The sequence below is a fragment of the Polypterus senegalus genome, chromosome 14, assembly GCF_016835505.1.
Source record: "Polypterus senegalus isolate Bchr_013 chromosome 14, ASM1683550v1, whole genome shotgun sequence".
Lineage (NCBI taxonomy): Eukaryota > Metazoa > Chordata > Cladistia > Polypteriformes > Polypteridae > Polypterus > Polypterus senegalus.
This window is the reverse complement of record NC_053167.1, coordinates 28,057,733-28,069,508: the sequence shown is the minus strand read 5'-3', so window position 1 is coordinate 28,069,508 and position 11,776 is coordinate 28,057,733. Positions and strand designations below refer to the sequence as shown.

Genomic DNA, 11,776 nt, shown 5'->3' with positions numbered 1-11,776 from the left:
CTGGTAGCATGAACCAGTACCTGTAGCCAATTTAGGTTGCCCAGGTAGTCCAGCTGCTCCAGGATGGCACATCCATATGTGCTGTCGCAAAAAGGCTGGCTGTGACTTCAAGCACAGTCTCAAAAGCATAGAGAAGATACCAGGAGATGGGCCATTACATTTCAAAAAGAGCTAAACGGGGCCGTAGAAGGGCATCAGCCCAGTAGCAGGACTGGAATCTTCTCCTTTATGCAAGGAGGAACCAGAGGAGCACTGCCAGAACCCTACAAAATGACTTCCAGCTGGCTACTGATGTGCATATTTCTGACCAAACTCTCAGAAACAGACTCCATTACAGTGGCATGAGGGCCTGACATCCTCTGCTGGCACCTGTGTTCACAGCCCATCACCATCCAACTCAATTGGCATTTGCCAGAAAACTGCACTATTAGTGCCCTGTTTTCTTCATAGATGAGATCAGGTTCACACTAGGCAAATGTGACAGACATGAAAGAGTCTAGAGACATTGTGGTGAACATTATGCAGTTTGAAACAACAACATGACTGGTTTGGCAGTGGGTCGGTGATAGTCTGGGGAGACATATCCTTGGAGGGTCGCACAGACTTTCAAGTGCAATCATACCCTGACTGCTGTTGGGTACCGGGATGAAATCCTCAGAGCTATTATCAAACCTTACTCTGCAGTGGGCCCTGCAGATGGCCAGGGTGTGTAGGCAGCTTCTGGATGACAAAGGCATTGATACCATTGACTGGCCCGCACACATCTCAGACCTGAATTCAATCAAGAACCTCTGGGACGTTATGTATCATCACTCTTTTAAATAAAAGGATGTCTGTTTTCTTGTCAGGAGAAAGTATCATGTAAACACAACTGTCTTTATAAGATTGACAATCATCTTAAAATGGTTGGAACATAAGTACATTTTTTACATATTTGCTGTGCGTTCATTTTAAGACCATGCTCACAAAAAGGTAATTTCACCATCCCAAGCCTTTTTGTTATGAGCGTATGTTAATCAGTACTACAGTATTATGCCCTACATTTTTACAAACTTATCCACTGTAATTTCTACTTGATGTTATTGAAAACTCTACACAAGTTATAAACTATCAGATTTTAGCTGCAAAGGGTTTTTTTCCCTGAAATGTGGTTTTCACTGGTCAGTTCTGAGTAGTTCTGCAAAGTTGCTTACTGATGAGTCTCTGACATGCACCTTTTTGTGATTGATTTTTTCATTCTCTTTAAGTCAATTTTATTTGAACTCTCCAGGAAAAGAAACATTAAAAAGAGAAATTGTTTTGCCAAATTGTTTCTTTTGAAATGCAGTACTGCTGGACTGTTGGTGCAAGTAGAATACCATTTCAGTTGTATTTTCATTTACCAGTGTAGGAAAGATTATTCTACCTCTGTGCAGTACATTTAAAAATATCACATAAACAACATGGTGTCTAAGCCTAAGCCATGATCTTTTTGATTCTGGTTTGGTGTCCGGTAGCATGCTGGGGTTCCCCTTTGTTTTACTAACTGTTTTGTTTTAATCATTTTTCTGGCAGCATGAGGAGGAGCTTCTCAGTGTTCGCAGAGGCCTACAGTCACTGTTCTTCCTTGAAGACCAGAATTTCTGAGATGAATATTAAACCAATGTTGAAGTCTTAGTCTACATATAAAGTCAAGTGCTTCTTATTTTTATCACACCAGTTTGTGTTTATTTTGCTTTAAATTGCTCATAGTCTTATGGAAACTTTTAAACATTTTTATTGTATTTTGATTTTTTTTTTTTTTTTTGTAAGAAGAAGCTTGCTTTTCCGAAATACACAAATTTAAAAATAAGACATGTTGGCAGGTAGATTGTGGAACTTTTATGTAATATACTAAAAACAGAATTTTACATTTCAGGCATTATATATTGCTTTCATGTTCTGAATAGTTATTCATACTGTTGGATTTTACACAGATTTGTTTTTTTCCCCAACAATGTTCCTGATTTGTAACCTTGAAGGTTTTTTTTAATAAAAGCATCCTTTTATTTTTGTTTTATTTTGCATAGGATAAGACATTTATTGCAGGTGCCTTTGTCAATCTAAGAATCTGCTTGGGAGTCGTATTATACTTGTTGATCTAATTAAATATAATGATCAGATGGGATATTTGTAATGTCAAGTGTATGTTCTTAGCTGCAACACAAAACCCGTTAATGTCATCTTTCTTTCAAGTATCACTTTTTCTTGATGTAGAACATGACGGGGACTATGGGCAGTGAGAATTAATGAGAGGAGAGTTTACAATAAGAATTTTTTGAATTTTGACACTTCATTTTACTTCACTGATAAAAACTTGATTCACAAAGAAAGCAAACAACTTTTTTAATAAAAAAATGAAAGTTGTATTGTGCAGACAATAAATAGTGCTTACAAAGGGATCGTTTTGTTTGTGATAAGACATGTATTCCCGTCTGAAATTTATATAGCTGATATGACACGTGTTTAAACCAGTGAGCCCCATTCTCTACGAGTTGTGACTACAAGTCTGAAGTAGGGGAGGTTTTGTTAGCCACATGCACAACTCGTTCAGTAAACTAGGAAGCCCACTTTTACAGTCTGAAGGAACAGTCAAATGGGTTTCAGTTCTCTCATTTCTCTTGACAAACATCAGATACATGTTGTCACTCTTCTAAGAGTTCCTTTGTGGGCACCATGCCCCCAAAGCACACCTCTGCTGCCCAGGGAAAGTAGCATGGCCCCCTATGGTTCGGCACGCCCAAATGTTAGCAGTAATGCTAGGGTATCAGGCGAAGGGACACTTGAAGAATCCACTCAAGGTCTTCATTGACAGGACCAGATTTGAAAATTCTTCATGGAAGAAAACTTTCTACGGTCTGTGAAACCTAAAAATGATAAGCACAAAAAAGGTATTTATATCTCCTAATTATATTTAATAAAAAATACAATTACTAGACAATATACTACTGAATTTAAATATAATTAGCAAAAACACACCAAAATATTTATTGTGTTGTTTTGCTAAATGAGCACCTGATAAAAAAAAAAAAAACATGATAAAGACAATTATGTAGTAGTTCTACAATATTTACTTCCAAAGATTAAAATCAGCATCACCAGAAAAAATATTCTGTTTCATCTGTCCTAAATATGTGTTATATTGCCTGTAACATTTTTCTTCCTTTAAACATGTTATTGAATTACAATATGGAATCCTAAATGTTGTTGACCACAGCAAAATCAAATGCATCCTTTTAAAATTTTACAAGAATCTAAAGAATTCTGCTTGCAGATGTTTTGTGTTAAATATTGTCAAATGTGAATAAAACAGCAAGATTTCAGGCCGAGCAAATGGTTCAAAAGATATTTTAAAGGATGTTGACATGTCCATAGAACAATCTCTGCTGCTTCCAGATGTTTGTTTTATCCCAACCCGGTGTCACTTAGTCCAGATATACAGTAAGAGAGACCATTCCATACACCACCAGTCTGAAAAGTCATTTATCTCTTATTCTACTCTATAAAATATTTGAATAATAAGTAAATAATAATCCAAACATTTGTGCAAACTCAATAAAAATGATTAAACTATGGTATTATCACAGTATAATTTTTATAAAATGAATAAAGGGTAGGAAAATATCAAGTGTATACATCTGTTCAAAATAAATGATTTCATTTTACAAAACAGCAAACTACAATAAATTACTGAAGTTCTTGTCTTGTAGTGTAAATCAAACTGAACAAACAAGAATTCAGTGAATTGATGAAACGATATTAGCTCTTTATGGTAATAATAAGCAAACTTGGGATCTCGAGAAAACCAATCTTGATGAAATTTGACTCCGTACAATATATTTATTGCAATGATAACACAGGTGGTAAAAGTAGCAGTCAGTATGCTATAACAGAAAATGTAAGCTCACCTTGTCAAATGTTTGCTTGAGGCATGAACTTCCATTTCATTGCTTTTGTATTCATTCAGCTCTTTCCTAATTGCAGCCTAGAGAGTGAGAGAGAGGAAAAAAAAAACACATGCAATTACCTTAGCAACTTATTCATAACAAAAAGTAGGCCGTCCTCATTTTATATTCAAAGAGCCCTTTCGGATGTTTCAAGAAATTCTGTTAAAATAATAACTTGCCTATTCAGTTTCCAGGACAGAACTGTTTACACCCTTTGATTGGAAAATACATTTTTTGTAAATAACTTGGGTTGTTTAAAATTTTGTAAAAATCTGTATGCATGCATTCATATGGAATGAATTACTGTGATGTTTTCTATTATGCAGTATACAAACAAAGTCATTTTAATAGAAATGTTGTCTAAAGTAGCACAAAAAGTCACACCCACTTTAACTTAAACAGAAACCACCCTCTTACGGCTAGAATTATGAATAGGGGGTAGGTAGGGTGCACCCTGACCATTCCTGATCAAAATGTGATACATAACATTTTCAGTACAGTTTGTTAGGATGCAGAATCTGCAAATGTCTCTTAGGCATATTTCTTTATTTTGAAGTAAACTTCTCTGGATGCCTCCTTTGTTCAAGGCAGTAGGAATAAGTTGAAGTATGTAGCGAATAATGAAGTTGATGCTCCTAAGTGAAACTGAGAGGGCACCCCTTATTCCATCATCTCTTTATAAAATATAAGATGTCAGATTTGTTTTTCCAGAACTTATCTTACTGTGAAGGTAGTATGTTTCTGCCTGTTTTTCTTTATTACTTGTGATGAATAATTTAGGTATGCTAGTGTTTACTCCTTTAAAAAAGGTTGGCTGGATGTCCTGTACCCATAACATAACATTTTCTAAATAGTTATGAGAATACAGCAGACATTTTTCTTTGTTATATGGAAGACATGCCAAATTATTTTATTTCATTAATTTTAATTAAAAGAAAGTAACAGTCCATGCAATCAAATTAAACTTAACAAAATCAAAATTTAACCCCCACCCAGAAGAAAGAGAGGAGAGCCAGCCAACAAAACAAATCTTTGAAGCAGCAATGAAGGTAGAGTATCCTTTTTACCCCCCGCTATAGAAGCTTATTCTAAAATGTTATGGCAAATTGAAGTTCAGTCTTCACCTTATCCGCTGCAGAAAGCCGTGTCCAGGGTTTGTCTGCCCGTCTGTCGTAATCCTGAGCTTTGGCTACCTCAACATAGTCACTAAAGCGGATGAGGATTTTTCGATCCCGCAGCTCATCAACTGTTGGACGCTGATTAAGCTGAAAATTAAAGAAAAAAAAAACTATTACATGCCAAACAGTTTGCCAAATTAAACTTTTCATTATCGTCTCTATTTCATATAGTTATTTGGAAAAAATACAAAACTAAAAGGCTTTTTTGAGTAGGATATAAATATCAACCATCTTTGGCTTGAACATCCTAGCTGATCAGTGCTCATGTAGTTTGCATATTTTCTTCATATCTGCCTGGGGTGCTTGTGACATTCCAAAAGATATGTGTGAGTGGACTCTGCATGGGATTGATGTTCCTGCCTTGTATCCAATGCTCCCACTACTCTGTTTTGGATTGTGTGTTGGAGAATGTTCAGTTGTTTTGTTTAATACATTACTAAAAATGGAGTAGGAGGCAAAAAATTAGGAAAAAAATTGTATGTTTTGCTCAAGTCTGCACACTGTAAATATTTGTTTACAGACGAGATGGAGCAGACATTTGATTGGCATCTATAACTGCTTCAAAGTCTTACCACGATGATTTGTTTGTAATGTAAACAGTATAATGTCTAATACTTGAAGAATTGGAAAAAAGAGAACTATAAAAGTATTACCTCAGGAGTCTAGTGTAATACATGAAGCTCTATTAACACCACATATCATAACGAGTCAACTCATTTTCTGTAAGATACACTAAAAAAAAAACACTACTTTTGTGCGGGTTTAATTTTTATTGAAAACAAATGGGTCAAATCCAACCCTCATCTTGAATGAAACACCAAAAATACCACAACATTTTTCACAGACCCGCAAAGGACTAAAACCAAAGGAGTCAATGTGCCATTTACTGAGGTATCACCAATTGTGTTTTATATACCTTCCGGTTCAGTCGCTGTTTAATTTCTCTTCTTTCTTCCTGCTCTGTCTGATCATTTCTCTCTGTAGGAAAAAAAAAGGTGTATGAAAATGTCAAAAGAAGAATTTAAAAAGCCAAGAAACCTTGACATGAAATTAAGGTCAAATAAGAAAATGTTAAATATCAAGGAACATTATTTACTTTGTGGTTTCTAATTTTAATTTTTATGATTCTGCACATTAAAACTTCTAATTGAGACTGTTCTGATTGGCTGACTTTCAGAATGTGTGCATTCTGACAGAAAATCTCCAGAAGGCTAAATGAAACAATGGTTGTGATACATCATGTAAAAAGATGATTCTTGCTGCATTTGCAGTATGGTCTTTCAACAGTTTTGGATTTTTTTTTTTATATTCTCTTCATGTAAGCTTCAGTGACATTGATTGTATATCCAACTGTCCATGCACCAAGCCTCTTCAGGCCAGGTGGAGAAAAAGCCTCACTAACTGTAAATGGATACAAAAGCAAGTGTGCTTTATTCATGTGTAGCAGGATTCACATGCACTTCGGCATCTATGAAAAAGTGAGGAAACTCTCATTTGGACGACTGGCTGACATGGTAGTTTCAGCACTTTGTATAGTTTGGACCCAAGTTCATCTTGTGGTAGTCAATGAGGACGATTTCTAAAGGCCATGGAGCCTGATTACACATAAAGAAAAAGAAGAATCTGATTGATTACATTTGTTATGTTAATTACAGAATCAAATGTATGCATGAATAAACAACTCAAACTCCCTGATGACTTGAATTAATTATGAAAGTCAATTAAAAGCCGTGTTTTATGTAATTATTGTGGCTAATCGCACCTTTGCTTTAAAGTTTACATAAAGACTTCTCCATACCCTGAAGTTTTCAATTAGCTATTTTACCCTAATGAATCTGACCAATGGTGACAAATAGGAAATGTGGAGTTTGTACCTCTGAAATCTATATACGGCTGTGGGGCTTTGTGTTGTTTTTAGTGGTACTAACACTTCCCACTACAGCCTCAGTGAAAATCTCTTTACTTGCCTAAATAGTTACGTTTTTACAATGAGAGAAGAAATTTCAGATAAACTGCTTAATTTTATCTGTAAATTATAATCAATTCTGATGAATTAAGTGATCATTTATGTTCATTCAACACAATACAACCACCTCCTATTCATTGCCATCAATAAGTGTGCAAATACATAGCTGCTGTACTTTAAAATATTTACTCAATTATAACTTTTAGCTGTCCCAAAAGGAGATTGCAGTTTACAGCAGGTTTTTTTAGACCCCATAGTTAATCATGTAAGTTGACACACTAAACTAAATAATCAATCATAATGAAACCACACAGCCTGGCAATGGATATGTATAAAGACAAGTGTTCTCAACAAACTGATGGTCATTAACACAAACAACCAGTGACCACCAGATGGATACGGAGATGGGCTTCAAATTAGACTTCCAGCCGCCTACTACTGGAAAGACTAGCAGCAGCTGGAATGAAGAAACACTTGAATTGACGACGTTTTGTGGCAGCAGGTGACATTCTGAACATTGTGAGGCAGGCTTTTTGGGTTTTCCAAGATTACATTTTCCAAATTAAGACAGTACACAAGTAAAATATGGATTTAACATAACATGTTTTATTAAAAACGTGTTTGATAGTTTGAAAATTACTGTTGGAAAAGACAGATGAAGTCCTGGTGTCACCTTTTACAAACTTGAATAGATTTTAATTAAAACACTTATACCATGATATGTATTGTGTATATTCTCAATGATTGTTCTCTGATGGAGAATGATGTTTTTTAAATCATTTTTAAGTTATAATACCAAATTGGAGAAATGACTTGTGGCACCATGCAGCAGTACTCTTTAGGAAAACTCATCAGATGTTTACAAATGTATTTATTTTAGTATTTGCTGCAATATCATTGTGTGTACTAAATATTTGAAAACATCCTTAAGAGAACCCCATCTGAAAAGGACAGCATGTCTGACAAAGACTAAGCCCTTCATGTCTGCCACCATAAGAAGGTAAATTCCAACCTAAAATCTTAAAATAGTTTGTTCTTTGATCGTGCAGCCTCAAATGGCAGTAAAGGCAGGCGTGACGTCCTCAGACTGCTGTCTCTTGTGTCTTGATACTATGCAATCCAATTAGTTATTTCAAATTTGAAGTAATTACTGTATACTATTCAGTCCTGGCTACAACGAGTTCACAAACTCCTGGGCTTCCTCTTCATATGGTTTTAAAAAATGTCAGTGATTTTAATGTAAGATGCTATTAATTTGAACTTATTAAAGGTTCTTGGGGAATACTGTCCAGATCTTTGGCCTATTTATTCTTAGTTTAGTACGCTGACGTAACAGTTAATAGAAATGTACCGATGGGGTTCAGGGGTTTCCTCAATGTGAGCTTTTTGTCCAAATTCTCACAACACTACACTACGTGCTTGGCCAGTTCTGGATTTTAATATATTGTATGTAAAACGTACACATTTACTAATGCTGAAAAACACATTGACTTTTACAACTATGTTGCTTTCCACTGAAATATTCATACAGATGTTCAGCAAATTTACGTACTATAGTAGATTGTTCAAAACAATGCTTGAAAAGGTAATGTTACATTATATTCTATAAGCCTATTGTTTCATTAAACAAATGAGGTTTTGTTCTGTAGAAAAATTGTTTCTAAATTCTTGAAGCACAAGGCATATTGTAACACAGCTACAACTTTTAAAAGTAAATTATTACTCATTGTGTGGAAAGTAATCATACATTTGTAAAACAAAAGAATGCTAAAAAAGTGTTAAGTAATGCTCTGAATATCAGAGGTCTTAGAAACACCGGCTATAGGTGCTCACTGCCTATCGAGGCCCTGGCCTTCCCAGACATTAAGTGTGTCTTTATGATGGCAACGCCCAAATAAAAGCAACTGCAATTTAAGGAGCTCTCAGGCATCATCTCAAAATAATAAAACTTCTTCTTTTGTCTTTCAGTATTTCCTAAATCCTCTTAAATTCAGCCTGATGCATGTAAGCTCTCATTGTATCGGGTAGTGCTGCCATACACCTCCTGAGTTGACTTGAGTGTCCTTGTTAGATGACCGTTTGTGTTCAGCTTGAAAGGCAGGAGAATGTCACTGCAACCCGTGGCAAATAAATGGGACGTGCTGAAGAGAAGGACTTCAAGAGACGGGAACAGCTAAAGGGAGGATTGGCCTGCGGGTACTTCTCACAAGATAGACAAAGGCTCTTCTGAAGATTTTTCTTGATGAACTTGGCCATCTGAATGCTTTTTGGGAAGCAGATTGTGAGCAGCCTGTTTATTATTATTGTTTTTTTACTTAGGGTTCTGACTGAAATAGTGGAATTTTCATTTCCACCTGTAGCTGACTTAAGGATATAATGAAAAGATTGTTTTATATTGTCAGAGACGATTAATGGAGTACAATACTGATCGTATTTCTTTGAATTCGACTGCAGAGAACTCAAACTGTGTGCTGTTTAAAAACTATAAATGAAAGAGACACCAGGGCTTCCTGTCACTCAGCATGACAAGTTATACAGCACCATGTTAGACCGGTGCTTGTGTCGTTCTTCATCACATCACTGAGAGCGAGGCGCCTAGACTCGGTAAGGGGTTCGTTCGGTCGTTGTCTGTGGAGTCCACACATTTCACATCTGACTAAATCGAGTACAAGCTTCCCACATTCCAAAGAGTTTCCTGTTTGCTTGACTATAATGTCCAGTGTGCTTGTGCTTGTGTCCTGTGATGGACTGACTTCCCGGTACTGACCAGTGGCCACAGCAGCCTGGGTTGACTCTTTTTAGTCACAGCTTTCCAATGTATACTTCTTTCATCAGTCACACATTCCAGATTGTGCAATTTTATGAAATGTACTTTGATAAATTATCGGGAATGAACCAGAGAGGATGGTGGGGACTGATGCGTTTAATTAAGAAGCATGTGCTGCACTTGGTGAATGTTAAAACTCGAAAGACCATGAAAGGTGGTCCTGCAGCTGAGGAGATGACCCACTGCCAGGACGTGTGTCCGATTCAACAAATAATGGATTCTACAACAGAGTCCGTGTCAATTTCTGAATGTGTGCTCAAGCCTTTTGTGGCTCAAACATTACAATGAGTATCCAATCGACTATGCCACTGGTGAGCTTTTACAGAGATGACAACACTCTTATAAGAGGGACACTGGCACAGAAATAGACCTGAAATGGTCATGCAGAGCTTCTAATCATCGATTGATCACTTGGTGACTCTTGTATTTAATGCTGTATGCCACACAGAATAAAATCTAATTAATCGGTGCCAAGGGAATCGTCCAATTTTAGAGATGCCTGTGATTGGAAATGACAAAAATGCTGCCATACTCCATCCTGCTGCACACACACCACTGCTGGGCTTGGTCTCGACACAAGTGTAATGGAAGCTTTCTAATCACACAAATCATCAAATGAGAACTTTGCTATCGTAACATCTCACTCCTGGCCAGTACTGCATGGCTACTTCATGCTGCAGTGCCTACCCAGTTCATAAAATGACTCGGAAGTGTTGTTTCCATTTCATGCTGGTGTATGTGTTAGAAGTCATGTATTATTAATTGATTACCAAAGATTAAGGATTCTCTGTTTTGTTCAATCCAAACTGGCTTCTCCCAGTGCTGGGTCTGGCTGAGTTTATCTGCAGTATGATGAAAACTTTCTAAAAGAGAATTTCCTCCAGCTTGTGGGTGAAACTACAATATCATGCCTTACCTAATGGGTTTCCATTTTCCAATCCCCAATTACACAATATATGATTGTAGGGAGGGAACCAAGCCAGTTCTGCCACAAGTCACCCAGTGGGCTCATTTATGTGTGTTTGGACGGAGTCGGGGAACAAAGCAACAGCAGCAGGTCACTGATAATCACACAATGAGGTGGACCCTAAAATTCAGTGACAGACAACATGCTGAGGTGCACTTAGTCCTGAGCTCTACTCGGGTTTATGTAAAGATACAGACAGATGTAAATGAAGCAAGTGCAGGATTTACCTAACATGGATGAGGCACTGCCAGTTTTTAAAATGAATTGTGTTTTACTACCAGGCTGCTTAGCAAGGTATTGTTTAAATATGATTTGAAGCTAACTAGAAAATTTGACATTTATTTGCTTACATTTAAACATTTTAAATCATCTAATGTGACTGCCCCAAGCAAATAAGAGTGTATACCAAAGAGGTTTCAGCCAATACACATCCCATAAAAACATATTACATGAAGTTTACTTCATAAGAGAGAGACAATGAGCAATTACAGCACCAGGGACCTTGGTTCAAATTACGATGTGGGCTCCACCAGTATGAAACATGCACGTTCTCCCAGTCAGGGCAGGATTTAGACTTGATAAGGCCCTAAGCTATTTGAGACATGGGGCCCTTTATAAGTCCAGATATTCTATGTAAGTGCCAAATATGATTTGTTTTGGGGGCCCTAAGCTATAGCTTGTGTAGCTTATACGTAAATCCTGCATGTTCTCCCAGTGTTCACACGTCTCAAAGATTTGCACATTAGCTTAGTCGACCACTTTGTGTGCTTAACTGTCTCATTCAAGGTGGCGTTCGCTGGGTGCCCAGTGCGGTTAACATGGTCACCACCACCTAGAATCTGAAAAGTGGGGTTGAAAATATTTGCATAGACA

At 36.8% G+C, this 11,776-nt stretch overlaps 1 protein-coding gene across 1 annotated transcript in view; it reads right to left on the bottom strand.

The window, feature by feature from the left end:
- Window positions 1–2,339: 2,339 nt before the first annotated feature.
- Window positions 2,340–11,776, bottom strand: part of phactr3a (phosphatase and actin regulator 3a) — a 223,565-nt gene continuing 214,128 nt past the window's right edge. Inside the window, exons 10-13 of the mRNA XM_039735042.1 lie at window positions 6,060–6,121; window positions 5,090–5,230; window positions 3,927–4,003; window positions 2,340–2,885 (exon numbers count right to left, since the gene is read on the bottom strand). Of these exons, the coding sequence (XP_039590976.1) occupies window positions 2,870–2,885; window positions 3,927–4,003; window positions 5,090–5,230; window positions 6,060–6,121 (296 nt within the window). The 3' untranslated portion in view covers window positions 2,340–2,869. The remainder of the gene's footprint in view (window positions 2,886–3,926; window positions 4,004–5,089; window positions 5,231–6,059; window positions 6,122–11,776) is intronic.